The sequence below is a fragment of the Varanus komodoensis genome, unplaced genomic scaffold, assembly GCF_004798865.1.
Source record: "Varanus komodoensis strain SLA01 unplaced genomic scaffold, ASM479886v1 scaffold20_1, whole genome shotgun sequence".
In the NCBI taxonomy this organism is placed as follows: Eukaryota; Metazoa; Chordata; class Lepidosauria; order Squamata; family Varanidae; genus Varanus; species Varanus komodoensis.
This window is the reverse complement of record NW_025335587.1, coordinates 4,312,771-4,340,288: the sequence shown is the minus strand read 5'-3', so window position 1 is coordinate 4,340,288 and position 27,518 is coordinate 4,312,771. Positions and strand designations below refer to the sequence as shown.

General features: G+C 41.9%; 1 protein-coding gene and 1 long non-coding RNA gene across 2 annotated transcripts in view; one reads left to right on the top strand and one right to left on the bottom strand.

Annotated features, from left to right (window-relative positions):
* The window catches only part of GLIS1 (GLIS family zinc finger 1), a 255,035-nt gene extending 250,117 nt beyond the window's left edge, over positions 1–4,918 (top strand). The window contains exon 10 of the mRNA XM_044430459.1: positions 4,782–4,918. Within this exon, the coding sequence (XP_044286394.1) occupies positions 4,782–4,918 (137 nt within the window). The remainder of the gene's footprint in view (positions 1–4,781) is intronic.
* On the bottom strand, positions 1,264–26,018 carry LOC123023602. Its single transcript, XR_006414768.1, has 3 exons — positions 25,834–26,018; positions 7,027–7,033; positions 1,264–1,274 (listed from the first exon to the last, which is right to left on the bottom strand). It is a non-coding gene; the product is annotated as an uncharacterized LOC123023602 (long non-coding RNA).
* Positions 26,019–27,518: the final 1,500 nt, after the last annotated feature.

Sequence of the window (27,518 nt, the reverse complement as noted above, 5' to 3'; positions counted from 1 at the left end):
TGTCAGCAGGGTAATGTCTCTGCTTTTTAGTATGCTGTCTAGATTTGCCATAGCTCTCCTCCCCAGGAGCAAGTGTCTTTTAATTTCTTGGCTGCAGTCCCCATCTGTGGTGATCTTGGAGCCCAGGAAAATAAAATCTGTCACTACATCCATTTCTTCCTCATCTATTTGCCAGGAAGTGATAGGACCGGATGCCATGATCTTAGTTTTCTTGATGTTGAGTTTCAAGCCAACTTTTGCACTCTCCTCCTTCACCCGCATCAAGAGGCTCTTTAGTTCCTCTTCAGTTTCTGCCATTAGAGTAGAATCATCTGCATAGCTGAGGTTGTTGATATTTCTCCCGGCAATCTTAATTCCAACTTGTGATTCATCTAGGCCCGCCTTTTTCATGATGTGCTCTGCATATAAGTTAAATACACAGGAGGACAATATACAGCCTTGCCATACTCCTTTCCCAATGTTGAACCAATCAGTAGCTCCATGTCCAGTTTACACTGTTGCTTATTGACCCACATAGAGGTTTTTCAAGAGACAAATAAGATGTTCTGGTACTCCCATTTGCCACAGTTTGTTGTGATCCTCAGAATCAAAGCCTTTAGCATAGTCAATAAAGTAGATGTTTTTCTGGAACTCCCTAGCGTTCTCCATGATCCAGCATATGTTGGCACTTTCATCTCTAGTTCCTCTGCCGCTTCAGAATCCTGCCTGTACTTCTGATAGTTCTCGGTCCACATACTACTGAAGTCTAGTTTGTAGGAGTTTGAGCATAACTTTGCTAGCATGTGAAATGAGTGCAATGGTGCGGTAGTTTGAACATTCTTTGGCGTTGCCCTTCTTTGAGATTGGAATGTAAAGTGTCCTTTTCCAATCCTGTGGCCACTGTTGAGTTTTCCAAATTTGCTGGCATATTGAGTGTAGCACTTTAATTGCATCGTCTTTTAGGATTTTGAATAGTTCATCTGGAATACCATCACCTCCACTAGCTTTGTTGTTGCTCAGACTTCCTAAGGCCCATTTGACTATTCACTCCAGAATATCTGGCTCGAGATCAGCAACCACACCATCATGGTTATCAGGGACATTAAGATCTTTCTCGTATTGTTCTTTCGTGAAATCATGCAACCTCTTCTTAATCTCTTCTAGCTCTATTAGGTCCCTGCCATTTTCGTCCTTTATCATGCCCATCTTTGCATGAAATGTTCCCTTCATATCTCCAATTTTCTTGAAGAGATCTCTAGTCTTTTCCATTCTATTGGTTTCCTCTATTTCTTCGACTGTTCATTTAAGAAGGCCTTCTTTTCTAGGTATTCTCTGGAATTCTTCATTCAATTGGGTGTATCTTTCTCTTTCTCCCTTTCCTTTTGCTTCCCTTCTCTGCTCAGCTATTTGTGAAGCTTCCTCAGACAGCCATTTTGCTTTCCTGCATTTCTTTTTCTTTGGGATGATTTTAGTTGCTACCTCCTGTACAAAGTTGAGAACCTCCATCCACAGTTCTTCAGGCACTCTAATTCCTTAAATCTATTTGTCACCTCCACTATATATTCAAAAGGAATATAATTTAGGTCATACCTGAGTGGCCTAGTGCTTTTCCCTACTTTCTTCAATTTAAGCCTGAATTTTGCAACAAGAAGCCCATGATCTGAACCACAGTGAGCGACTGGTCTTGTTTTTACTGACTGTATAGAGCTTCTCCATCTTTGGCTGCAAACTACATAAATCTATCTGATTTCGGTGTTCACCATCTGGTGATGTTCATGTATAGCATTGTCTCTTGGGTTGTTGGAAAAGAGTGTTTGCTATGACCATCATATTCTCTTGCCAACATTCTACCAGCCTGTGCCCTGCTTCATTTTGTACTCCAAGGCCAAACTTGCCTGTTATTCCGGTTATCTTTTGGTTTCCTACTTTAGCTTCCAATCCCCCATGATGATAAGGACATCATTTTTTGGTGTTAATTCTAGAAGGTGTTGTAGGCCTTCATAGAACTGGTCAACTTCAGCCTCTTCAGCACCAGTGGTTGGGGCATAGACTTGGACTATTGTGATGTTGAATGGTTTTCCTTGGATTCGAACTGAGATCATTCTGTCATTTTGGAGATTGTATCCCAGTACTGCTTTTCCTACTCTTTTATTGACTATGAAGGCTACTCCATTTCTTCTGAGGGATTCTTGCCTGCAGTAGTGTACCTGATGATCATCTGAATTAAATTCACCCATTCCTGTCCATTTGAGTTTACTGATTGCCAAGATGTCAATGTTCAGTCTTATCATCTCATGTTTGACCACATCCAGCTTACCTTGATTCATGGATCTTACATTCCAGATTCCTATGCAGTATTATTCTTTACATATTGAACTTTCCTTTCACCATCAGATACATTTGCAACTGGGTGTCTTTTCGGTTTTGACCCAGTCACTTCACTTTTTCTGGTGCTACTTGTACTAGCTAGCTGTCTGCTGTTCCCCAGTAGCATATTGGACACCTTCTGACCTGAGGGGCTCATCTTCCGGTGTCATATCTTTTTGCCTTTTGGTACTGTCCATGAGGTTTTCATGGCAAAGTTACTGGAGGGGGTTGCCATTTCCTTCTCCAGTGGATCACATTTTGTCAGAGTTCTCTACTATGACCTGTTCATCTTGGGTGACCCTGCACAGCATAGCTCATAGTATTATTGTGCTATGCAAGCCCCTTCACCATGGCAAGGCAGTGATCCATGAAGGGGTTTTGCATATACATGAGTTTAATAATTATGTTTATATTGTATTTTAAGGTTTATGAAAGGAAAGGCTGATTTCCTTTCATAAACCTCCTAAATAGCTTTAGCTATTAAATGGTATAGAAATGTAATGAATACATCTTTGAATAAGAACTCCATAATTTAGGGTGCAATCCAGTCTGCATAGCTGTAACACTGAAAATGTGGAGAATATAGGAATCTTATGCAGGGTGAGTAGTGTAGAAGCAACAGTCACTTCTGCTCTTCCTCAAGCCTGCAAAATACTTGGAAGGTTGATTTTGGCTGTCTCAGATTACAGGGGAACAAGACTGAGACACTGTCATGATACTTTGTATCACTTGTCTCTATCCCTCCCCACCCCCTAGAATTCCCCATCAACCCCATCTCCAAGGTCACTTATGCAGCCTCAGAAATGCAGCCTGCATGGCTCTTTCTGCGCCAGCAGGGGGTAAGTGGTGTGAGGCTGAAGTCCCAGCTACAAGCCTAGAACACTTTTACAGCCTTGTAGCTGGGTCTCTGAAAAATCCTGTGGCCGTCTAGACATCTAAGCAGCCACAGAACTGCACTGGTAGTGGTTTCTAAATTGTGGCCTAGGGTCCAGAGGATTAAAATGTTTAAAAGACTTGAAGACTTTTTATTACACTCACTGTTCAAAATAGTAGAGGTGTGTGTCTCTTCTCTCACACACTCAAAAACTAGGTCTGTATTATCATGCAGGGGGAAGCAAGCATCTCCGTGTGCTTACTGCATGCCTGGGTATGGGGAAATGCATGATTAACTCTGGAAGGGTGGCTGGCATGTCACACAAATCAAGCCAGGGTGACTAGATACTGTGTATTGATATGTGTAACAAGCAACACAAACCCCTGTAGCTTCTCCCCCCCCCCGCCCCCCGATTGTGTGACTGTGACATGCTCTGTGGCTTTCAATCTTCATTTGCCATGGGTCCCATCATACAAATGACTTCCATAGATCTCTGAAGTTTTCTTTAAAAACTTGCGGAACGGCACCAGGCTCCAGGTTCATTTTAGAAGCATATTGTTTCCATCCTGACCCAAAAATAAGAGACTTTCAATCCTCAGCATTGTCTCCAGCAGTATGATATCGTACCTGTAAGGCTACCAGGACTTAAGGCACAACCCAGTGCTCTCCACCTTAGAGGGACCTAAACCCTCTCAGTGGGGAAGCTTACATGCACCCAGTGCTCAGAGGGAGGCATGACAATGGCAATCTCTACCACACCACGCCTGCCTTGCATCATGTATCTGATCTGGACATCTGCTTAGGGCCATTTAGGTACAGCACCAAGCAAGGGGAGGGAAGGAGCCTGGAAAACCAAGAGAAATCAGCACAAAGGGATGGCCCTGGTCTCTGCCCCACCACATGCCTCTCCAAGGCTCAGGTGCAACCTCAGGGAGTGGTCGATGTGGTGGTTTTCACACAGCTGATGGCAGAGCAGGGGCTCAGCCTTCGGAGTCCCAGCTCTGAGGCCTCAAGACCTCAGAACTGGGGTTCTAAATAATCCCATAGGCCCCCAGACAGTTTCGGGCAGCCACAGGATTGCACATCACCAACACAAAGGTATGCATCAAAATGTTTTGCTATAACTTCCAGGCAAATTACAGCTAGGTCTTTATATTACAGACTTTAATGACAATTTATCATAGGACTGGGTGCAGAAATCATGAATCTGTTGTGCCACATGTATTGGGGACCTGCCATGTTGTTTCCCATATGAAGTGAACAAACGCTCCATTCTGTATCTCTGCAGCTCAACCTGCAGCTCAACCTACATTTGGATGCTTCTCTTCCTCTCTGCAGGGATGAAAGGAATGGGAAAAGATTTAATGGATAAAAGGCAGGAGGGGAAGTGTTCACCAGCTCTCTTCCTCCCTGCTCTCCACTGATTAAGGCTTATTTGCATTATCAAAAATCAAGAGGAAATAAGTCTTAATAACTGAATATACTGTGTATATACCTCAAACTCATATTGTATTTGCTACATCATATATTAATTGGTCTCATGTGCTTGCTGTATTTCCAGGCTATGAGGCCATTTCTGAAGCACAATGTGTATCAGAAGAAGTTATCAATGGAACAGAAGACAATAATGGATTTTTCCAAAATGGCACTTTTGACCACTGTTTGAATCACATTCCTCCCATCTACACAGATACCTAAGTCTTACCTTGAATTTTGTTTTCCTTATGTTTATAATGTCCTTTGTATTTACAGAATTGTTGTTCAACTACCTTTACTATATTTAATCTGCAACTTTTTATGTTCTCATGTAATGCAGCCTCTCACATTTACCAATCTATTTCATAAAGGAATAAACTGTATAATTATTGTTATCTATTCCTTTGCTGTGGCACTTTGAAAATGATTCTCTTAAGGAAGAAAGGAGGAGCATCTAAAACTGCTTGATATGTAAGTCCTTCAAGTAAAATCAAAATTATATAACATGCTTGTAAAAACTTCTTTTTTTTTTCCGCAGGGAAGTATGTTTTCAATTTAAGAATGCTGGTCCCTTTAATCACAGTTAATTCATTGGAAGTTTTCCTTAAAGAATTTCTTTAAAAATCACAGACCTCATGTACATAAACGTTTTCACTTTGCTCAGCTGGTTTTATATTTTCAATTTTACAAGAAAGCATTAAAAACTGGAAAGCAATTATGTGGTCTTATTTTTTAAATTTAATTCTGCTAAACTTTAAGATCAGTGATTTACAGCTCATACAGCTGTATATTGAAATTATTTGTAACTACCTACCAGAATGCTACAATTTGGAAAGTTGGATGTCCTTCTGATACAACTTTTCTATTTTCTGAAAACAATATAATGGTTTTATGATAAAAGCAAATGTGTAGTCCATTAAAGTCTAAAAAATAATGGCACAAATATTTGTGAACTAGCATCCTCATCCTCATCTCATTTCCTTATTGCCTATAGCCAAAGCTCTCTGGGTGGTTTGCAACCAAGTATAAAAACCATTCACAGAAGCTTATGCCATAATAAACTTGTTAGCCTTTAAGGTGCAACAAGACTTGCTTTCGACTGCAGCAGACTAATACAACTTCCTGCATGAAAATGACTTAGGATATGCAAGTATGTTAGCACATGCTTATCATTTTGACATGCTACCGAAGCTGCTAAGCTTTCTGCCTTGGTCCAGGCATCCAAAGGCTGTTGCCCTGATTCAGAGACTGTTGTAGAGCCCTTCCACCTTCATCACCTACAGAGTGCCCAGATTTCTCTATGAGGTTGAGTACCATGTATATAATTCAGGAGGTGGTAGACATAATAGTTTTTTAACACCATCCTGAACTCTATGCACATTTAAGTACTGGTGAGCCATGTTATTTTGGCAAATGACTATGACTGGGTTCACAGAACACAAAAACCCATGATATGGTGACATGTTGTAAGAACCTAGACCAATTCCTGCAGGATGGCTTGTTTGTGGGCAATGGACTCTTTTAGGGGTTGTACCCCGATGGGCTGTCGTGGCATCCAAAACCAGTCAACTGACCCCATCATGGTACTTGAGACTGGCTACCAAGCTATATGACAAGAGCATTTTTTTTAAGCACCTTGCCACTCTTGCCAAGCTTGCTTGGATACCTGCCAGTGCCAACAAGTTTTTATACAGCAAAAATGATGCTGCATGCTCAATGTATACTGAGTCCTTTTCTTGAACCAATGCCATTTCACTATATTCCTTTCTTAATTCACTAACATTTACTTTACCCTTTGAGAATAATAAAAATGGAAGACGGTCTAAACCAACATCCCCCTCTAGTGGCTATCTAATATAAAACTAAGACATCTATATTCTCTGCAAGAAAAGATAAATTCCACTCTCAGAAGTCAGAAGAACCACAAAACTGAGTGGTTTTGAGTAAGTTAGTAAAATGTTTGATTCTTGTGTTTTAACTACCACTTTCCAGTCCTAATGATTTCAATGGAATTTGCTATTGTCAATACGAGCTCCTTCAGAGTAAGACAATGTTAAGGCAACTACAATCAAACTTAGCATTTTCTCTTTCCTAGTAGTATCCCTATATCAGGGTGTTTAATGGCCCCCAACTCAGGGGCTCTTTCTATCTTGGGTTATGGGGTTAGGCACACAGATCTCAGTCACCATAAGTCAGATTGCTCTTACTTTACTGCTGCTACTGGCAAAGAAACTATATTCTGAGCTGCAGAGACTACACTCCTATCCTTGATGAAGAATTGACCATCTGTGCAATACTCTGGCCTAAAGTACTAACTGGGACTCTTGCACATAGTCCCTCAAATACAGCCACATAGACTAGCAGTGCAAGGCAGGGAGCTGAAAGTTTTTTCCTCACTATTTCCTCTTCTCTACTGACCAAATGGATGCAATTGTGAGTGATGATATTGTTCAACAGTGGTGATACTGAATAAGGATCCATATGTGTAAAGAAGACATAGGAATTTATGTGTTAGCATAATAACCCTAAGCAAATGCTAGCTTACTACTTGCAAACGGAGTATCAATACAATGAACTGTTAAGGAACTACCTTAATTGTATGCTTCACTAGGAGACAAATGTATATTATTGATGTATTTGAAATATATGGCTATGTGCCATTCAAGCACAATTTATTGTTCAACAGAATATATTGAATTAAAAAAAATCCAGCCAATCTCTCAATAATGTTTGGGAGAACATCAGTGGCAGCCATGGCTAGGCATCTACCTGTGTCTCCATCCAAAAAGAGTTTTACTCCCTGCCCCACTGGATCCTCTGCCTCCTTCACAGAGCCACTGCTGCTGTACTAAATGGTTCCCAGTTACTCTGCTGAGAACAAGGTGCCAACATACTTACATGGCTTTTTCCACAACAGAATTGTTCCCTGCAGTCCACCAAACTTCTGTAATTAAGATGATGATGATGATGATGATGATTAAAGAATAAGAAACATATTTCACGTGTGTATAGCATTTTCAAGCATCTAAGTTCACATGCAATATCTAGCTGCAATCCTTACCATAACCTTGTAAGGTATGGCTGGTAAAGAAAAAGGCATTGTTAAATTCCTTTGATTTCAAGAAGGCTTAAATGGGTTTGAGACTCTTGTAGGTAAAGAGGCTTGAACCTTATTCGGAAGCCTTAAACAGATTCAGGAGTCCACAGACATTTCCATTCAGGCCTTGTGCATCTACTATGTATTTTCCTCTCTCATTGATCTTTGCTGGTAATCACCAGCTTTGCTTCTGTTTAAAAAGGAAAATAGAATAATAATCTATAAGAGTATTCAGTCCAGAAAGTAGATTTAACTGTTGTTAATTAGAGGAATATCCTTATGTTGTTTCAGTTTTGTGGGATTTGTTCAACATCCTGCTTCAATTACTTTCTTTGTGATACATAATTCAGTAAGCCAATGAAGTTGTCTTAACCTGATCCTTTAATCCAGCATTCCAGCTAAAGAGGTTCTGTGCCTTTAACAGATGTATGACACTCAACAGGTGAAGTTTGTCAGGAAGAATCCATGTGTGACAGTAGAAGACCCATGACTGGATCTCTTCTGTTTGTTTATTCGTTTTTTCAAATATTAAATTCAGTTTTGGGGAGAAGGTGTGGGAGGCCTAATTCCGATCACGCTAAATGCTCACTTTTCACATACAGGTTTCCCAATATAAATTCCCTACCCCTCCTCACACCATAAATTATTGTGATAAATTGTTCTCTGGATCAAATAGCAGCTCAAACTGTGAATGTTTTGTGCTGGAGAAATGGAATGAGGATTTTTTTTAATTAAAGAGAAAAAAAAAGATCTGTTCTTCTCACAGATCCATTTGCTGTTTTCAAAAAATCTCTGCTTCATCTCTAAGCTTGGAAATAGGAAAGGCAGCACTTGAATTTCTACTGCCTGCAATGCTCAAAGCTTTTGTTTAAATTAGGGGTGTTAAACCATTTTCAGTCTGAGAACTGAATACCATTTCAGAGTTCTTGGGGGTACATTCCAATAGTGAGTGGGACCAGACATAAAAAGCAGGAGAAAATGCCAGTCTATCTTAGCTTAAAGCTCTTCCTAGGAGGAAGGAGACCCATTGTCTTGCCCAGTCCCTAAACCCCTGGCAAAGCATCCAGAGGGACAAGCTGCCCAGTTAGAGGACTTGCATGGGTCTCAGTGGTTAGCTCTTCACTAGCAGGAGCTACCCTGTGAGTGAAACCCACAATAGGAAAGAATTTTGGGGAGACATTTCCAGTTTAGGTTAAACATGCTTGAAATAAACCAGACCCTTATCTTTCAACTCACTAAAGGATTTGTAGAGTTACTTTGTCTTGCTGCTGTGAAGTGCCAATAACAATCTGCATTGCAAAGACTGTATGGTGGTCTCAAGACTAAGGACATGAAGGGAAGGACTGAGCTCAGAGCAAAGACTATTTATTTAAGGGGTCCTCAGTATGGTGCCTATGGGTACCCTTTTTAATTTTTCCCGTTTTTAGAAAATATGCTTGGTTTTGAATGAAATGAGTAAAACTTTCTATCAACCATACATAGGCTTCAAAAATAATGGACCAAACACCCATTTCAGTTTGGTTTGTAGATGCTACCAGTTCTTATATCAAAAGTATTGTAAAGTCCTTAGTCTGTTGCATTTTTGGATATGCGTGCTTATCCTTCCAACTTTGTACTATCTGAGCTCTCAAAAGGATCTCAGAAAATCTATTTCCTTGTACCATTTGTTAACTTGAATCAAGCAGGTAAATAATTTAAAAGACTACATACATCAATGAATAGTAAAGATTGTTCAAGTACCAAATCTACTTGGCAAGAAAATCAACTACTGGACATTGCCAAAGCAAAGAAATATTAGTTGCTTTGCATCACCAGTAAATAGCAGAATTAGACAATCCTTTATCAAAAAGGCATTGTACTATGCAGTAGACACACAACAAAAGTTTTTGCTGATTAAGATGCAGCCAAAAGGGCAAGGGACTGCTGACTTACTATAGATATAACAGATTTAATGCAAGTTGGCAGGCTAAAATGTGTAAGAACTAATAACTTTTATGTAACACATTTCACTCGACTGTAACCTACCTAATTCTATCCAACTTCACAAAGCAGTCTGACTCAAGTTCATTCTCCTCAGCAGAAGATATAAAACAACCTCTCCTGTCAATTGGTCATCACCATTTCAGCCCTCAGAAACAGATTTTAACAAAAAGGTCTAAAACTTGTACTAGTGTCCACATTGGTATTTTAAAACAAACTTGCAGGGCATCCTATGAGAATTGCTGGCTGCTGGAAACAGAAAACCCACATACACACTAACCAATAAATGGCTTTCTGGCATGCAAGGAAAAGAACATTGGATTGCCTCACTTCTATGGTAACTAAGTGTATAATAGGAGTAGCAGCCCAGCTTGCACTGCTGCCATTTGAAAGCAATTCAGGCTCTGCCATGAGATAAGAGTGAAGCACTTGCCTTAGATAGCAGAGCAGATGCTGAGCTGCAGGGAGGTGACTGTGGGCAGAGGAGTGTATGCTACTCAGCCTGGCCTGTGTCCCTAAAACAAGCTTGCTGCCCATTACCAGTGCTGAAGTGTCAACTGTCAGTCCGGTCCAGGAGGCTTCTGTACAGGGCTCCACCATGGTTCTGAGGGAGATACAAAGGATGCACAGTTGGAAGAGGAGGACATGGGAATCTCATTCTGCGAGCAGTATCCTCTCTCCAGCAGATCAAGGAATCGGGATGCAAGTCAATAATTGCTGTCTTCCTAGACACAACAGATAAGAGAGAAGGGTGGGCAAGTGACAGGTAAAGGAACAGTGTGCTGCATCTTGGGGCATTTGGAAATATAGGCACCATATAGTGCCTGTATGTGAAGACCTGGCAGGCTTATTCTCAGATGTCCAAATATAGGCCAGCACTTATTAGGCACTGCAGAGTCTTGGAGGCCCTCATTCATCCAGTCATGCAGGGAAGAAGGCAAAGTGAGGTCAGCTTCATCAGACACCGATTGGAGCCACTCCATACCAGGGCCCACCATGAATTCCCAGAGTCTCCTGGCCCTGCTGAACTGCTCCTCCTCATCATGACCTCTTCAATTGACCTGTTGAGTGTACAAGCAGTGAGAAGAGTGAGGAGGTGCAGCAGCATCCTCTTCCTTTCTTGCCAAAATCCAAAACAGGAACTGAAAGCAAAACGATCAGGCTCCTGGCTTGGCACCCTATACTCCTGAAGATACTTTCAATCTCCCCTGATCTCTTAACCAGCAGCAGACAGGTGCTGTGATAGAGAGGGGTTAATCACAGAAATTCTTTTTCGCACCTGTGAGAAGCAGATGCCACCTTTCACATAATATGCCACCAGAAACAATATGACTTCTTGTCCTGTGCAGAGAAGAATAACAGTTATCTTGCCATAAACTGCAGAAAACCACTAAGGGCTCCCAGTTTGTAATAAATCTTTATGAAACATTCATTTATACCACTCCAGTGCTATTTTAATAGTACAAGTTATCCTGTGTCTGCCAAATTAGAGGAAAAATTAAGGTATACTACATGCAAGCCTGAAAATTAGATCAGACTTGTGAAATGAACTGATTATTTTTCTATAAGTTGGTATCCTCATCAGTTGTACAGTTAACTATTTTAAAGTAATAATAGAAGTAACATAAATAGATGACTACATGTGATGGGAATTGACTAGTATCCTAAAACGCATGATGGCTGAGAGTGGCAACTGTACAAAGAAAAACAGTTATTTTGTGTTTATAGTAACAACTACAAATATGGAAGCAATTAGAGCACACTTGAACATACTTTTTGTCTGGGACTGATTGGGATGGAAACAGTATAGAATGATTGCCACTTAATCAAATCCATATGTGTTTAATTCCATTATATAATGATAACATATTGCTATTGATAATTAAAAGAATCAGAGAACTACAAGGACAACCAAAGAGCTGACAGCAGCATTCCATTTTGTTTCAACATTAGTAGAAAGCTTTTTGCCAAATTTGACCATGGTGTAAGTTTCCCTGAACTCTGTTGAGTTACACCCAGAATGAACCTGGCACATTAAAACAAAACTGCAAACATTCAAGTTTTTCAGAAGTTTGGAATGAGCTAGTCTCTTGGGGATTAATACCCTGTAGATTTCCAGAATTTGGAAGACCTTAGAAGTCTGTGTATTTTGGCTTCATAGTTATTCACAACCATAAACTCAGTTATACTATTGAAGACATTTTATAAACATGACTAACCTGGATAAAGGACTGAAGCACTAGACCATGCAATTGGTTTTTCAATTAGAAATATTCTTTTGCAGGTACTGACAAATCTTACAGACTGAAGATACAAATGATATCTGAAGATAACAACTGACCAGTCACTCAAATCACCCTTTTATTATAATTCAGGTTGTAATGCTCACAATATTTTTTTTTTGCTTCAGGGTCACCTTCTCGCCCATACATATTATTCAATCCATCTCTCTGCTGCCCAATCAGCAGATGCCTTCAGGGCAGTTTACAGTCACTAAAAAGACACACTTTGGGTTCCATAAATACTTTAATACTGGCAGGGTCTGTATTGTTCTTGTACGGCACAGGCATGACTTCCACAAACTGAGGGCTATGCTAGAGAAGTGGCGTGCAGGTGGGAAAATGGCTTTGCCGCAGCCACTGTTTTTGCCCAACTCCATTGTGACCCCAGAAGTGAGCCAGGTTTGAGGAAAACATCTTTAAATAGGGTTGAGTGAAAGTCAGAATGAGGAGGAGAAATGGGTTGCTCTCTTCCCCCTGCTGCTTCTCCAGTCTAAAAAGTAACCCCCACCCATCCACTGGTCGTGTAGCCAACCCATATAGTCAGTGAACACTTCACATCTATTTTGGCCCTCAAAGCATTCTGATATAAGCCCATAAAATTCATGAAAATGGGACAAGTATATAACCATCCAATCAAACCTGTAGAAAATATACTTAAATATTGATATAAAAAACTTAGGTCAACCCATGCCTATGTGATTTCTTCCCACAGCAAAAAAAGCACAAAGCATAATGAAATTGGTCCCAAATGTGGATGTATTGACAAAACCATATTTTTCCTATCACGAAGAAAGCTTTTTCAGCTCTTCTGTCCCCCAGTAGTGAGATTCATATGGGTTTGCATAACAGAGAATCTACCACAAGCCTCAAAAATCAGGATTGTGCTTACAGCCAGGAATTCAAATTATATCCAGAGAGTCAATCTTTTGCACAGCACTTTTCCTATGCAAATCCAACCATAAGTGTGTGTGACTGTCCACTTCTCCCATCTTCATGTATGCTATGGGCTTATATCAGAATGCTTTGAGGGCCAAAATTGAAACGTAATGTATGAGGATAGCATTAAGCTCACCTATTGTCCCGCTGTAAACAGACTGATTCCTTGAAGCAAGCAAAGTATGGTGCATAAGTATTTAACACCAGTAATGAGGGACTGCAAGGAGAAAGAAACTTCAGGGTTTCAGGAAAGTGGCAATGAACCTGCCAGATGGCTTTGGTGGTTTCAAGAAAAATTTAGCTCAGTGTTGCTCATCATCAGTCAATAGGCACTGGAAGAAAAAGCCATTTTCAAGAAAATGCATACTGCCCCATTGGCTAAAAACTATTATAGTGTCTCAGGACTATTACTCCAGCTATTGCTACTGAGACCTATGATGACCAAGGTGTACTACCTCCCTTGGTATCATTTTCCAGGCCCAAAATTCATACCTTGACAGGACAACCTTTTAAAGATTGCAGTATGTGAAATGCTTCTGCCCAGGCAGACAAAGGCCAGTATACCCAGGCAGAAAAAAGATCATTAGTTCTGAGAGAGGCCACAAAAACTGTGCAGACTGCAATGTATTATTATGGTATATTTGTATCTTTCTAGGAAAGGAAACTAGGAGATGTGATTCACTGTATTTTATGTGATCATTTAATTGTATTTTATATGATTATTCAATTGTTGTAAGCCATCCTGAGGCTATGCAAAGGATGGGATAGAAATATTTATTTATTTATTAATAAATAAATAAGGCCAAGGCAGTGGCTGTACTAAAGCAGTTTCTACTTGCTGGCTTAATCCCAAGACTCATTCAAATTGGGGAATTTCTCAGAATAGCTATTTTGTATTGATGCCAGAATCCAGACCAAGATTTCTGTATTTCTAAGAAGGAGGCATCAACCCTGAAATCCATGCTCTTTCCTTGTGAATTAGTGGGGCCAATTTTTATTTATTTTTAATCAGAACAGATTTGTTGAAGGGTTGTTTAGAAGTTCCCCTTGATCTGATCCATGACAGCTGGGAGTAGGTTGCATAGGCAAGTTTCTGTCCCTAGCAATGATTTCTATAACACTACCACTGCCCCACCTTCACTGCTCAGTCTTCCTTTCCCAGAAAAGGTCTGAAGGCTTGAATTGCAATTGTTCCTAATTCTACCCAGATTCATACAATGGCAGTTTTAGTGGCCAAATTAGAATAAAATTGCTTGCGAATTGGAACTGCAAGGTTAATAATCAAATACTTTTGCTTGGTCATGGCAGGAAGATAAACTGGATGTGATATTATTCTTTCGTAATATTGATATTTGAAGCAATTATCCCAGTATTGAGAAAACTGGCGGACCATGGTGAATAATTCTAGTTGTGCTATTCTTTTTCTTCCAAGGCATTCTGTGGATGTTTGATATGGAAATTTATTGGGCAGCTGTTTATACTTTCTTTTTAAAACCTGCCCTTTAAAGAAACCTTTAAATATGGCCCAACACCTCACTTCAGTCTGGAGTGCTACATAGCTAGCACCTTCACCTAGACAGTACAGCACCTGAGCATTACTAGGAGACTGAAATGCTAGAATGTTACTCTTGCCTCTCTCCATTCATTCCTTTGCTCAACTTTCTACTGCTACTGTCCCCCGTTCCTCTTCTTTCCTAGACAGTACCTCCCACAGAGTTCCAGAAATGACATTGCACCACTTCTACTGCAGGAAGACACAGATGTAGGGTACTTATTTTCCCAAATGGAGGAAGAAAACTATAGCCCCAGCAGAACTAGGTAGGGCAATATGGCAGAGGAAAATAATACATCCATGTTCAACTCCCTGAGTTTTTAATGCAAAAAAAGGGGGCAAGCAGAATGAATGCACTTTCCATGCTGCATTTGCTTTCAGCCTTATACACAATTCACTGTTAATGCACATACAGAACAGAGTCTGTTCACACAATTGGCTTAAGACTATCAGGGATACCCCCAGATGAGCAGCTCCTGGTACTACCTATCAAAAGGTGTTTTACAGAAAGTCTTTCCTACCTTATTAAATTTTCTATTGTAAATAAAAAGAACAAAAAGCATTCAAATCACCCTGTAGAATCCCATGAGTGAGGCAGAGTGACTGCAATAAAAGCACTGTCTAGAAGCACCTAAAGGATTGATTATCAAAAGATCAAGTGCATGCCAGGACCAACCTATGCTTGATTGAGATTCAACTGCTTTCAGTTTCTGAAAAGAAGTTGAAATTCTGAAGCAATCCTACAGCTTCTCGGAGTTCCTAAACCACCATTTTACCAAACATCCATATTGCTTAGCTGGTGAAATAGCCAGGCTTAGAGATCTTGGTACAGTAAACTATGATTTACAGTACACTCCCTTCACATTCTTCCCCTTCCCTCTTTGCTTTGTTTTGGCATCCTGGCTTGCTGAATTACATTTTTCTGCAATATCTAAACCAGGAAACTGATTTAATGTCTGGATTCAAACCAGAAAATGAAGTTTGAACCTAAATCATGGTTTGTAGTCTGAAATTAAACCACAATACAGATGTGGGAAATAAGAAGCTTCAGAAATATTCAGCAAGAAGAAAAAAAGAAGAAAAAGAAAGGAGCACAATGGAGAAGCAAAAAACAATGTGAAGGCACGTGTGACATTCAATGTTATTAGACTGATATTGTTACATCCCAACTGGAGCAATGCCTTTTAACGTAACTTTTTTATCCAGTCCCTGGTTCCCTTTGACAGGCTAAGCAAAGGAGCTACGGATGGCTTGAGTTGCAACAGCTGCAAAAGTAGGTTCAGTAGGCATCACTGCATCCTTGAGTACTTGTTTATATACAAAACCTGACACATCCTCAAACTCTAAAGCCCTTGCTGCATAACTTTCCTGTCATTTTTGATTAGAATGTAGCCATGCATTCTAAAATACTCTCTGGGGGAGACACCTGCTTACAATTAGACACAGAAAGTTTGTTGAGCATGGAATACAGAGTTCACAGTTGCACCTGATACCTGATACAATTGGCAGCAGCCATAAAATGAGTTTTACATTTAAGAGCTTAAGGACTCAAATATTCACACAAGCTGCATTAACACCTGACAAGTCCTTTTAGGTGTACTCAAAGCTGCATTTCCAATTTGATGGTTAAATTGTTCCCAATTTGGCAGCTACTATATAAAGGAAGCCCAGCCAAACAAAATGTCTGCAATAAATCATATAGCTCTGAAAGTTCTGTTGCAGTTGCAGATACTCATAACAAGCTCAGACATACAAATTATTACAAGCCTAAGAGGAAACTTTGCTTTTTTCATGATCAAAAATCCTTGTGAAAGCAAGCCCCCACACCAATTATAAGCACAATCCCATCTCCCCTGCAGCAGATGCTTGTAAGCCTTCAACCCCTGATGCTTACAAAAATGCAATGCAAGATGCGAGGAAGAGCAGGAGCAGGAACAGCACCAGCACCACCAAATGTCCTACATTTTATCAAGACAGCCATTTTTGGCCATCTAGCTCTGAAATCCAAACACTGAGATCAGGGTACCATGGTGGACTGATTTTGAAAATGCCTGTGGTCTCTCAGGCTATATTGGGAAGTCAAAGGATCGCACCCTGGATTGCATCACACTTGGTACAATGAGAGAACTTCATCCATCCATCACCTTTGCTTCAAAGTTATTTGCGGTTATTTAATCTTGTAGATTTTATCTCTTTATTTTTATAAAAATGCAATTCTTCCATCTTGAACTGTGATGATGAAACACCCACTAGGAGTTTTGAAAAAACCCACAAGATTATTCTGTGTACTTCTCTTTGTCTCTCACACCCTCCCTTCCTCATCTCCTGTCATTATTCTACATCAGCACAACCTGTTCTTTTTAACGTAAGAAAGGTGCAATCCTATGACTTCCTGAGGTTGTTTTCAGGGCCATAGAATTATTTGAAGTCCCAGTTCCATGTCCTTACAAGCAAGTAGGACTCTGAAGGGCAAACAGCTGGTGCAGAACTTCACCAGCTGCAAGAATGTGCGTGGGGCAGGGACAGGAAGCAACTGGGGTCATCACTTTATGATGTTGGTTCCTACCCCTCCTTCCTTGCCCCAACACTAAATCTAGATAGCCAAAAACAGCAGTCTAGTGCTACATAGACACACTGCCTCTGATCTCGGAAGCAGTATATAGCCATAAAGACTAGTAGTGACTGATAGCCACCTTCCCTATGTCCAGCCTCCTTTTAAAGCCATTCAAATTGGTGATGATCACTACTTGTCCTATTGAATTCCATTGTTTAACTATGCCCTGTTGAGGTACTTCCATTTGTCTGTCTGAAATGTCCTACCAATTAGCTTTGTGGAATTACCCCTTTGGGTTCTGTAATGGAAGAGGGGAAAAAAAATGTCGCACTCTCCACTTTCCCCATACCATGCACAATTTTGAACTTATCTACCATGTCTCTCCTTACTCACCTTTTTCTAACCTTACAAGGGAGTTCCTCCAACTCTTTCATCATTTTATAGTTGCTCTTCTCTACACTTTTTCCAACTCTATAAAGTCTCTTTTCAGATGTGGCAACCAGCACAGTACACAATATTCTAAGAATGATTGCAACAAAGATCCGTGCAACGGATGTATGATTTTGTCAGATTTATTTTAAATGCCCTTCCAACTTGCGTCTAACATGGAATTTGCCTTTTTCACAACAGCTGCATACTAGGTTGAGATTTTCATCACGCTCTCAACCAGAACCCCAAGATCTCTTTCTTGATCAGCTCAGACATTTACATTTTTGTCCCAAGATGCTTTATTTTATACTTGCTTACACTGAACTATGTTTGCCTACACAATCTTCTAAAATACTTCCGAAAGTCTCTCTCCAGAGATGACTGAACATATTTAGCAGTCATGGGATGTAAGAAAGATCCTCTTATGGATTCCTAAGCAAATAAAGAATACAAAATTTAGTTTATGACTAAATGGTCAATTCTCACAGTGGAGGGATTGAGGGTCCCTCAGCAGCTGTATTGGGGCCAAATCTGGTAACTAACAACTTATTTAGGGTGGCTAAAACTAGAAAGCAAAAAGCTCCCAAAGGATCGTTCCTGAGGAAATGGGTTTTACATGGTTAGACGCAGATCAATGCAAGCTCATGTAAAGCAGTGCTCACTAGGGGAAGCGCTGCTGGGATCCAAGCTGGCAGTAACTACCCAGGCCTGGGATTGTGGTGCTGTGATGGACAGCTTTATGAAAACATTCCCCAGCACACAAATGCTATGCAAAAGGCAGTTTGGGGACCATTATAATAGGAATGAAAATGAAACTGCCAATGAGAAGGCAGTGGAGCAGCCACACTTGGAATACTGTGTACGGTTCTGGTTGTTGTTGTTAGTCACGAAGTCATGTCCAACCCATCGTGACCCCATGGACAACATTCCTCCAGGCCTTCCTGTCCTCCACCATCCCCCAGAGTCCACTCAAGCTCACACCAACTGCTTCAGTGACTCCATCTAGCCACCTCATTCTCTGCCATCCCCTTCTTCTTTTGCCATCTATTGTTCCCAGCATTAGGCTCTTCTCCAGGGAGTCCTTCCTTCTCGTTAGGTGGTCAAAGTATTTGAGTCTCATCTTCAGTATTTAGCCTTCTAAAGAGCAGTCAGGGTTGATCTCCTCTAGGACTGACTGGTTTGATCGCCTTGCTGTCCAAGGGACTCGCAGGAGTCTTCTCCAGCACCACAATTCAAAGGCTGCAATTCTTCAGTGCTCAGCCTTCCTTATGATCCAACTTTCACAACCATACATTGCAACTGGGAAAACCATAGCCTTGACTATACACACTTTTGTCAGCAGGATGATGTCTCTGCTTTTTAGTATGCTGTCTAGATTTGCCATAGCTTTCCTCCCAAGGAGCAAGTGTCTTTTAATTTCTTGGCTGCAGTCCCCATCTGTGGTGATCTTGGAGCCGAGGAAAATAAAATCTGTCACTAATGGTTCTGGTTGCCATATATCAAAAAGGATACTGTAGAAAAAGAAAGGAAGGAGCAAAATGATCAAATGACTAGAACTCCTTTATGAAAAAGATTACAACATTTTGAACTTTTTAACATGGGGAAAAGTTGAATGAGTAGATATGATAGAAGTGTTTAAAATTATGCATGGTGTGGAGAAGGTGAATGTGGATAAGTCTTGTGAATGGGGAGAATGGGAATTATTTTAACTCTCTTACTGGAACCTGGGGTCATTCAGTAAGGGCAGATAAAAGAAAGTACCTTTTCACACAGCGTGTAGTTGCACTGGAAATCAATACAGTATGATGTATTCATAGCTACCAACTTGGAGAGATTCAAAAAGGGATTGGACAAATCCATGGATGATGAGACCATCAAGGCCACAAGTCTTGATGAAATATGCTGGTTACAGAGCATCTATATGGTCACCTACCAGAGGCAACATGCCTCTGAATATAGTTGTTGGGGAATGAGTGGAAGGGTATATTGTACTCATTTCTTTCTGGTGGGTTCCTACTGAATGAACAGAATGCTAAGTCAGTCTTTGATTTGATCATCATGGTTCTTTTTATTAGTAAAAGCAGTCAGTCTCATTTAATTCACTGGGTAGCCATGTACAAAATTGCACTGTTAGGTCTTTTTTATAGAATTACACCAATGACAGTATAAAAATTGATTTTTCAGAAAAACAACAGAAAACAAACTGAATATAAGTTCAGCCACACAGCAACTGGATCATTACAATTATCTAACCAATACTGGAATAACTGCAAGCCTAACTTTTGTCACAAGAGAGCGCTCCAATTTGCATTCCTCATAAAATGTGAATTTGAGCCTAGAGAAGCATTGCTTAGCTAAATGCAGTGTTTTCTCCAGCAAGAATAAATTAAAACCAGATACTTATAAAAAGACAGGAGAAAGTGTACATGCTCTCTTGTATTATATGCTCTTTAAGTAGGATGAAAAAGTGTCTCCAGACTAAGGCACATGTTACATAATTCTGTTTTTAGTCAGTTTTGCTTTTTAAAAATTAAAGTGTTATAAATGAGGGCTATGTAACAAGGAGAGAGGAGTGAGATTTCAAAAGAAAGTAGATAGGAAAACATTATGAAAGGTTCAACACTGAACCAGAAACTTCTGTTGTGCAAAGTCCATCAAACAGACAGGCACAGAACAAGAGCTCACTGTGTATGAACACACATTTTTTCCCAAATGATCTCCATATCAATGAAGACTTTCTCCATATAATTGAAGATTTTTTAAAAACCTTCTGCTGATACCCCTATTTAAGCCACCTAAGAATCTAGCTTATTTTTTTATTTATACTTTATTGTTCGTATATATTCCATTCATACTCTGTTCTATAAATTTCTAATACCAGTCTACAAAATGTAGAACAAAGTTGAAATGCAAACATATTGATCACAGCATAAAAACAAGCCCAGTCAAGTATATCCAATTAAACAGATGGTTCTTACTAGTGATGTGTTCAAGTCCTTTACTCCAAGTCTTCTTTCACTTTCGAGTCCAAGTTGAGTCTCCAGTCATTGCAAGAAATTTGTGTCAAAACTCAAGAGCCAACTTTATCAGAAAAAAGGGAGGTGGTGGTGCAGGGGGGGAGAGTTGGCTCTGCCCCTTCTTCCGTGATGCATTTAAGTCCTTTACTTCAACCATGACTTATTTTAACAAAGCTGTGCTGTTATTCAAATTTATCAAGTTTGCAATTAAGAAAACTGATTTTCTCAAAACAATTGTTCCCAGCCTAGTGCTGGTATTATTCTCCCTGGAAACACATGGGAACAGAGCCGAGGCAGCAGAAGCGCCGTTGTGCTTCCTGCCAAGGAAAGCAAGGTGCACCAAAAAGAACTTTTCCCTATACAGGTAGTCACCAGGTGATGGATGAGTTCCATTCCTGAGAAGGTCCTTAATGTAGAATTTTTATCTAAGTTGGATCACATGTGCAAGCTAAATGTTTGTCTTAGTGTATGTATATAGTTTATCTTGCTATGCATATAAAATACTTAAGGAGCACTTCCATATTCACTAAAATATCTTAAGCACAATACAGTATTTCAATAATGATAATACAGTAATATAAAGTAACTACAGGTGTGTGTGAGGGGGGGGAGAGGAGGGGAGGTACCTGTGGAGGTATACAGTATTGCAAAAATAAAGAGAGCCTAAAACAGTTTAGAACACTCTTTCAAAGCAATGGCTTATAGAATTAAGCTAGCTATCATTCTTACATCAATGGTAACATGAATTTTAAGCACTTTAAAGTACTATATGTTGTTTGTTCTTTCATTTATTCATTTTCTGAATATATTTCTGAGTTGCTCTGCTAACTTACAATAAACCATACGAATAATAAAATGCCACAGTTCCTAAAATAGACAGAGAAAATAATCAGAACTTTCTTTTTATAGAATTGGGTAATATTTGCAGGTCTGTTGGTCACTTTGGAAGGCATCTACTCAGGTTCAGGTTTTTCTCTCTGCTGCCAATTCAGCATCATTTGCCCATATGGCTATGTGAATAACTATCTAGTTCTCCTTTAGCATTTGCCCTTGCAACCAGGCCCTCAGCAGGTACAAGACCATTTAAGATAAGAAAAAGAAAATGGCTGTACAAACAACCCTTGAGGCCTACAATCCTGACTCTCCAGCGCCATTATTAGTTAATGTTACCTCGTGGATTAGGAAATCATAAATAAAAACAGGATTTCAAGCTTTAAAACAACAGAGGAGTAGGGAGAAGCCATCTGGGCAATTCTGCCCTTCCCAGAAACTGTTTTGCTGTGGTTCTGCTTCATCCTTGAGGCCCCACACATGCTCCAAAGAACACTGTCTTGGGTATACTCAAGTCAACACTACAGAATGAAAAGCTTTGAACATAGAGAATCTCTATCACTACAAAAAGCCATGAATATCTCTAGGGAACTACACATCCACTGATATGTTCCCAAACATGTTGTATAGTTCCCTAAACATATTCATGGCTTTTCATTAGAAATATTCATATAGGGTTTATAGCATTTGTAAGCATATAACCTGGAGACTACCTTGCCCTTCCTCCCACTGCCTCCCTCATGCTGAAAAGCAACTCAGTTGTAAAACAATAGGAATCTCGAGTCAAGTTGCTCACTTTTTGCTCCCAAGTCAAGTCACTGACGCAACTTCAGTTGGACTTGGGAGCAAGTGCCTCAACTCAAGACCCCAGCACTGGTTCTTACAAAAATCTCTATGATTTGAACTGGGATTCTTGGATCCATAGGTGCCAAAAATCCACAACAATGTTAGTTTCCACGTTAAAAAGTTGTGGTTATTCTATATAATTAACAGGGAATTTTAAAAAGCACATTCTAACTGCAATCACATGGTAACTTGTTTGCAGTATGAAGCCAGAGGGAAAATATTGAGGTATGATATACTTATTTGAAGTTGCCCTGGCATGATTTCTGAAAATCTCCTTGGAAATTGTAACTAGGGCAGCAAATTTAAAAAAAGCAGGTTGCTTACCTGTAACTGATGTTCTTCGACTGGCCATCTGTGCAGTCACACATATGGGTGCTGCGCCTGTGCAGTGCCTTTGGCCGGAAGATTGATAGCTAATGGTTTTTGGCGGGAAAAAGCTCTGCTCCCCCTCCCCCTCTAGCCTATAAAGAGCGGAGCGTCCGCCATTTTGTTCAGTCTTTGAAGACCGAACGTTCGCCCCCATGTGGAAAAAATATCCCTACTATAAATGATATCGGTACCATGAAAAAAGGGAAACGTTCGGTACCGACAAAAATGTCCACTAACCAACACCAAGCAGGGTTGGCGGGTGGGTTGTGTGACTGCACAGATGACCACTTGAAGAACATCAGTTACAGGTAAGCAACCTGCTTTTCTTCGTCGTGGCCTCTGTGCATCAAACATATGGGTAGATTAACAAGCTTACCATAAATGGAGAAGGGGAGGTGTCCTACGAAGAACAGATGAAAGAACGGCCCTGCCAAAGGAGCAGTCTTGCCTAGCGCGAACATCTAGGCGATAATGCTTAGCAAAAGTGCAAGGAGTTGCCCAAGTAGCTGCTCTGCATACATCATCAATTGGGACTCCCGACACAAAAGCAGAGGATGTAGCGACAGCGCTAGTCGAGTGGCCTCGAGGAACTGTAGGTAAGTCAATACTAGCCAGTTGATAAGACAGGGTAATTGTATGGATTATCCACTTGGAAAGCCTCTGAGGAGTGACCGGATCGCCTTGATCTCGGGTGGAGTATTTGACGAAGAGTTTATTTGAGCGTTGAATAGACTCAGTCCTCGATCTATAGAAGGCTAGGCAGCGCCGAACGTCAAGTGAGAGCAACAATCTTTCTAATGGCGTCATCGGGGACGGGAAAAAGGCATGTAAGACAATGTCTTGTCCCATATGAAAAGAGGTGGCTACCTTAGGAAGAAAAGATGGATCTAATCGCAAGACAACTTTTTCTCTGTGAAAATTCAGGTAAGGAGGATCTATGCGGAGAGCGCATAGTTCACTAGCCCTTCGAGCTGAAGTAGCCGCCACAAGAAACACTGTCTTCCAGGAAACAAGGCATAAATCGACTGTTGCTAAGGGTTCAAAGGGAGCTCTCGTAAGGGCTTGTAAGACTACAGAGAGACTCCAGGTAGGCATCAGTGGTCTGATTGATGGGTTAAAATTATAAAGTCCCTTCAGAAATCTCTTTATAATAGGCTGAGAGAAGATGGGCGATCAGTCAACTAAGCCACGATGATAGGCAATTGCTGCCGTGTACACTTTAATTGAAGACGGCTTCAATCCAGACTGATGCAGTTCTAATAGGAACTGAAGGATCTGATGTATAGATGCAGCATATGGAGAGAATGAATGAGACTCGGCAAAGGTTGAAAATCGTTGCCATTTTGCCGCGTAGGACTTCCGTGCAGACGGTTTTAATGCAGAATCAAGGATGTGCTGAATATCCGGATGAAAGGCTGTCGGCACCGACGGGACGTTGCTTGGATCTGATGACATGGGAGGAACAAGTGAGGAAGCGCTGAACTCACCGGAGCTGGAGACAGGATTCGACCCACTTGCAGATGCCATCGATACTGATAGCAAAATATCAGTTATCAGATTCGCCACGCTGTTAAGTTCAATGACGGTAGATCTGGATGGCAAAGCGTGCTGTCCCGTTGGGTTATGAGGTACGGAAGCAGTGGAAGATGGAGGTATTCTCCACGGGAGATGTCGCGCAGTGTCGAAAACCAAGCTTGGCGTGGCCACCAAGGGGTAATTAGTATTCCCATGGCCCGATCGTGTACTATCTTTGCTATCACTCTCATAATAAGAGGGATCAGGGGAAAGGCGTAAAAGTTCAGGTTGCTCCAGGGGATCATGAAGGTGTCCCCTAGGGATCCGTGTCCGATTCCCGCTCTTGAACAGAAAACATCACACACCTTGTTCTGTTGGGTGGCGAATAAGTCCACATCGGGAAACCCCCAGCGACGGAAAAGGTGATCGCACGCCTGAGGATCTAGTTCCCATTCGTGAGAGATGAGCATGTGTCTGCTGAGAAGATCCACTTCCACATTGTCCATACCAGCTAGATGGACTGCCATCAGCATAATGTCTCTCAGGATGCACCAATCCCAAATTTTCATCGAGAGTCTGGCCAGAGCCGGTGACTTTGTTCCCCCTTGCTTGTTCAGATAAAAGACGGTGACTATATTGTCCAAAGTTATCTGAACAACTCGATGTCGGAGAACGTCCTCGAAAGAACGCAGGGCCTTGAATACAGCCAGGAGTTCCAGGAAGTTGATATGATTCCTGGATTCTTGATGATTCCACGTGCCCTGAGTGTGTAGATCGGAGTATACTTTTCCCCATCCCAGGAGAGATGCATCGGTACCGAGGGTTACCGAAGGGCATCAGGGTCTAAATGGAACCCCCACAGTCAGGTTGGCTGGAACTGACCACCAGAGTAGAGAATGGATGGAATTCGAATCAACTTTGACGGCGGATCCCTCTGTGGACGGAACATCTTGTTAAACAGGAGTTGTAAGGGATGAAGTCGAAGTCTGGCGTGTGGAACCACAGAAACTGAGGAAGCCATATGCCCCAGAAGTCTCTGGATGGACTTTGCCCAAACCATGCCGTCTCGTCGCATTCGATGGATGTGGCAAGTCTGTTGTCTGTCCCGAGGGAGGAAGACCTTTCCCACCGTAGAATCCAAACGGGCTCCGATGAAGGTAATCGTCTGTACCAGAAGAAGAGAAGATTTCTCAGTATTAATGCATAGTCCCAGATCGTCTAATAAGGCACAGGTTGTACGGATGGAGGCGAGAAGTCCATCCCTAGATTGGGACACCAGCAACCAGTTGACAAGGTAAGGGTAAATCTGTACCCCTTGGAGGCGTAGAAAAGCGCAGACAGGGGCCATACATTTGGTGAACACTCTCGGAGCGGTAGCCAGTCCGAAGGGCAAAACTGTAAATTCAAATAATTGGGATGCAACAGCAAAGCGAAGGAAGCGCCTATAATTCGGGTGAATGGGAATGTGGAAATAAGCATCCTTCAAGTCCAATGAGGTGAACCAATCCTCTTTCCTTAGCAGCAGCAGAATATTTTGAAGGATGGTCATTCTAAACTTTTTCGTTGCGATGAATCGATTCAGACTGCGTAAGTCCAAGATCGGACGCAGACCACAATCCCGCTTCGGGACCGTAAAATATCTGGAATAGAATCCATGAGGACCGTCCGCCCGGGCCACTTGTCGAATCGCTCCTTTATGAAGAAGTTATTGGACTTCGTCGAGCAATACCAGCAAGCATGATGTAAACTGGATTGGACTCAATGGAGGAACGATGTCTAATTCTATCCGATAGCCGTGCTGTATGATGGACAATACCCACCGATCAGATGTGATGGACTCCCAAATGGGGAGTTGGCCTTTCAGCCGGTCCCCCGATGAGAGGGGGATGGGTATAAAAGGAGTTAGAGGAATGGTTCACCCATCCCGTGAGCGCTGTCTCCTATCTCCGTCAAAACGACGGCGGCCCTGCTGGTACCGTTGTGGAGGCTGTTGACGGCAGCGTTGCTGTTGCCAGTGTTGAGGCTGCTATGATTGCCTATAAGATGGATGGGTCCATGACCACTTACGCCTGGTCTGGGTCTGTAGCTCCATCCTCCGTGCCGTCATGCGAGACTCATGGAGTTTCTTTAGCTTGTGGTTGGTCCTCGAGTGGAAAAGCCTGGACCCGTCAAAGGGCATTTCCTCTATTCGCCTCTTCGTCTCCTCCGGGAAGTTACAGTTCCATAACCAGGCCTGCCTCCGGAGGGAGATGGCACCGACCAAGGCCCTCGAGTGTGTCCACATGATGTCAGGCAGTGGACAACTGCTGGACGGCGACTTGTATCACCTCCTTGACAAAGACCTTAGCCAGGTCACCCTGGTGGTCTGGGAAGGCTAAGATGATGGTATAGAGGCACTACATAATGAAGTATAGATACCTCACAAGCGTCGCCTCGTAATTGGAAATTCTCAGCCCTAGGCCAGAGGCAGCGTACATTCACCTGGCCAGGGAGTCAATCTTCCGTCCCTCCTTGTCCCTTGGTGCGGTGTGACCTCTTGCCTCTCTGCCCTGGGAGGACTCCACCACCACCGAGTTTGGTTTGGGGTGGCGGAGGAGGAAGGGTATGTCCTCCTCCTGAACCCGGTACATGGATTTGTACCTCCGCAAAGTCGGTTGAGGGTGAGCAGGCAAGTCCCAGGGTTGTGTCATCGCCTGTCGCAAGGTGGTGATCAGTGGCAGGACAATCAATGTAGATTGTTCCCCGCGGACGACATCATAAAACCTGTCCATACTCGGTCCCGGACGATGGATGGTATCAATCTCAAGGGACCGGAGAAGGCGGAACATCAACTCCGCGAAGGAGACATGCGATTCATCCGGTGACGCAGGCCCTGGGAGGTCACAGCGATGTCTGGGGAGGTAGAATCGACCTCCGAATCGTCGGAAGCAGCACCATAGTACGGGGGAGCTGATGAAGAGGACTTAGCCGAAGAGAAGAATGGGTTACTCTCATCCCGAGAAGGTATCGGGGACACATGCCGCGGACCCGAGGACAGCGGACAGTCGTGAGGTGATGAAGATCGACCCCTGGGACCAAGGTAGTATCCGACGGAGTGCAGATCACCCCAGGCCTGGTAGTAGGGACGGTACCATCCTTCGGAACGGTGTTCCACGGAGCGACTCCTCCGGCTCCTAGGCGGGGACATTTCAACATCTGCCTCCAATGTGGCTACGGGCATAGGTGTGGGAGACCTAGCCCTAGGGGGAGAATCTTGAATCTCCCCCTCAGAAATCGACTCCCGTGGTAGAGTTGGGAGAGGATCTGCCAGAAGGTCAGCCACACGGCGAGGGGACCCTTAAGGGGTAACCCTCATAGCTGCCTGAAGGGCCAGGTCAGGTGGAGTCAGTACGGTGACTACCGTCGGTACCAAGG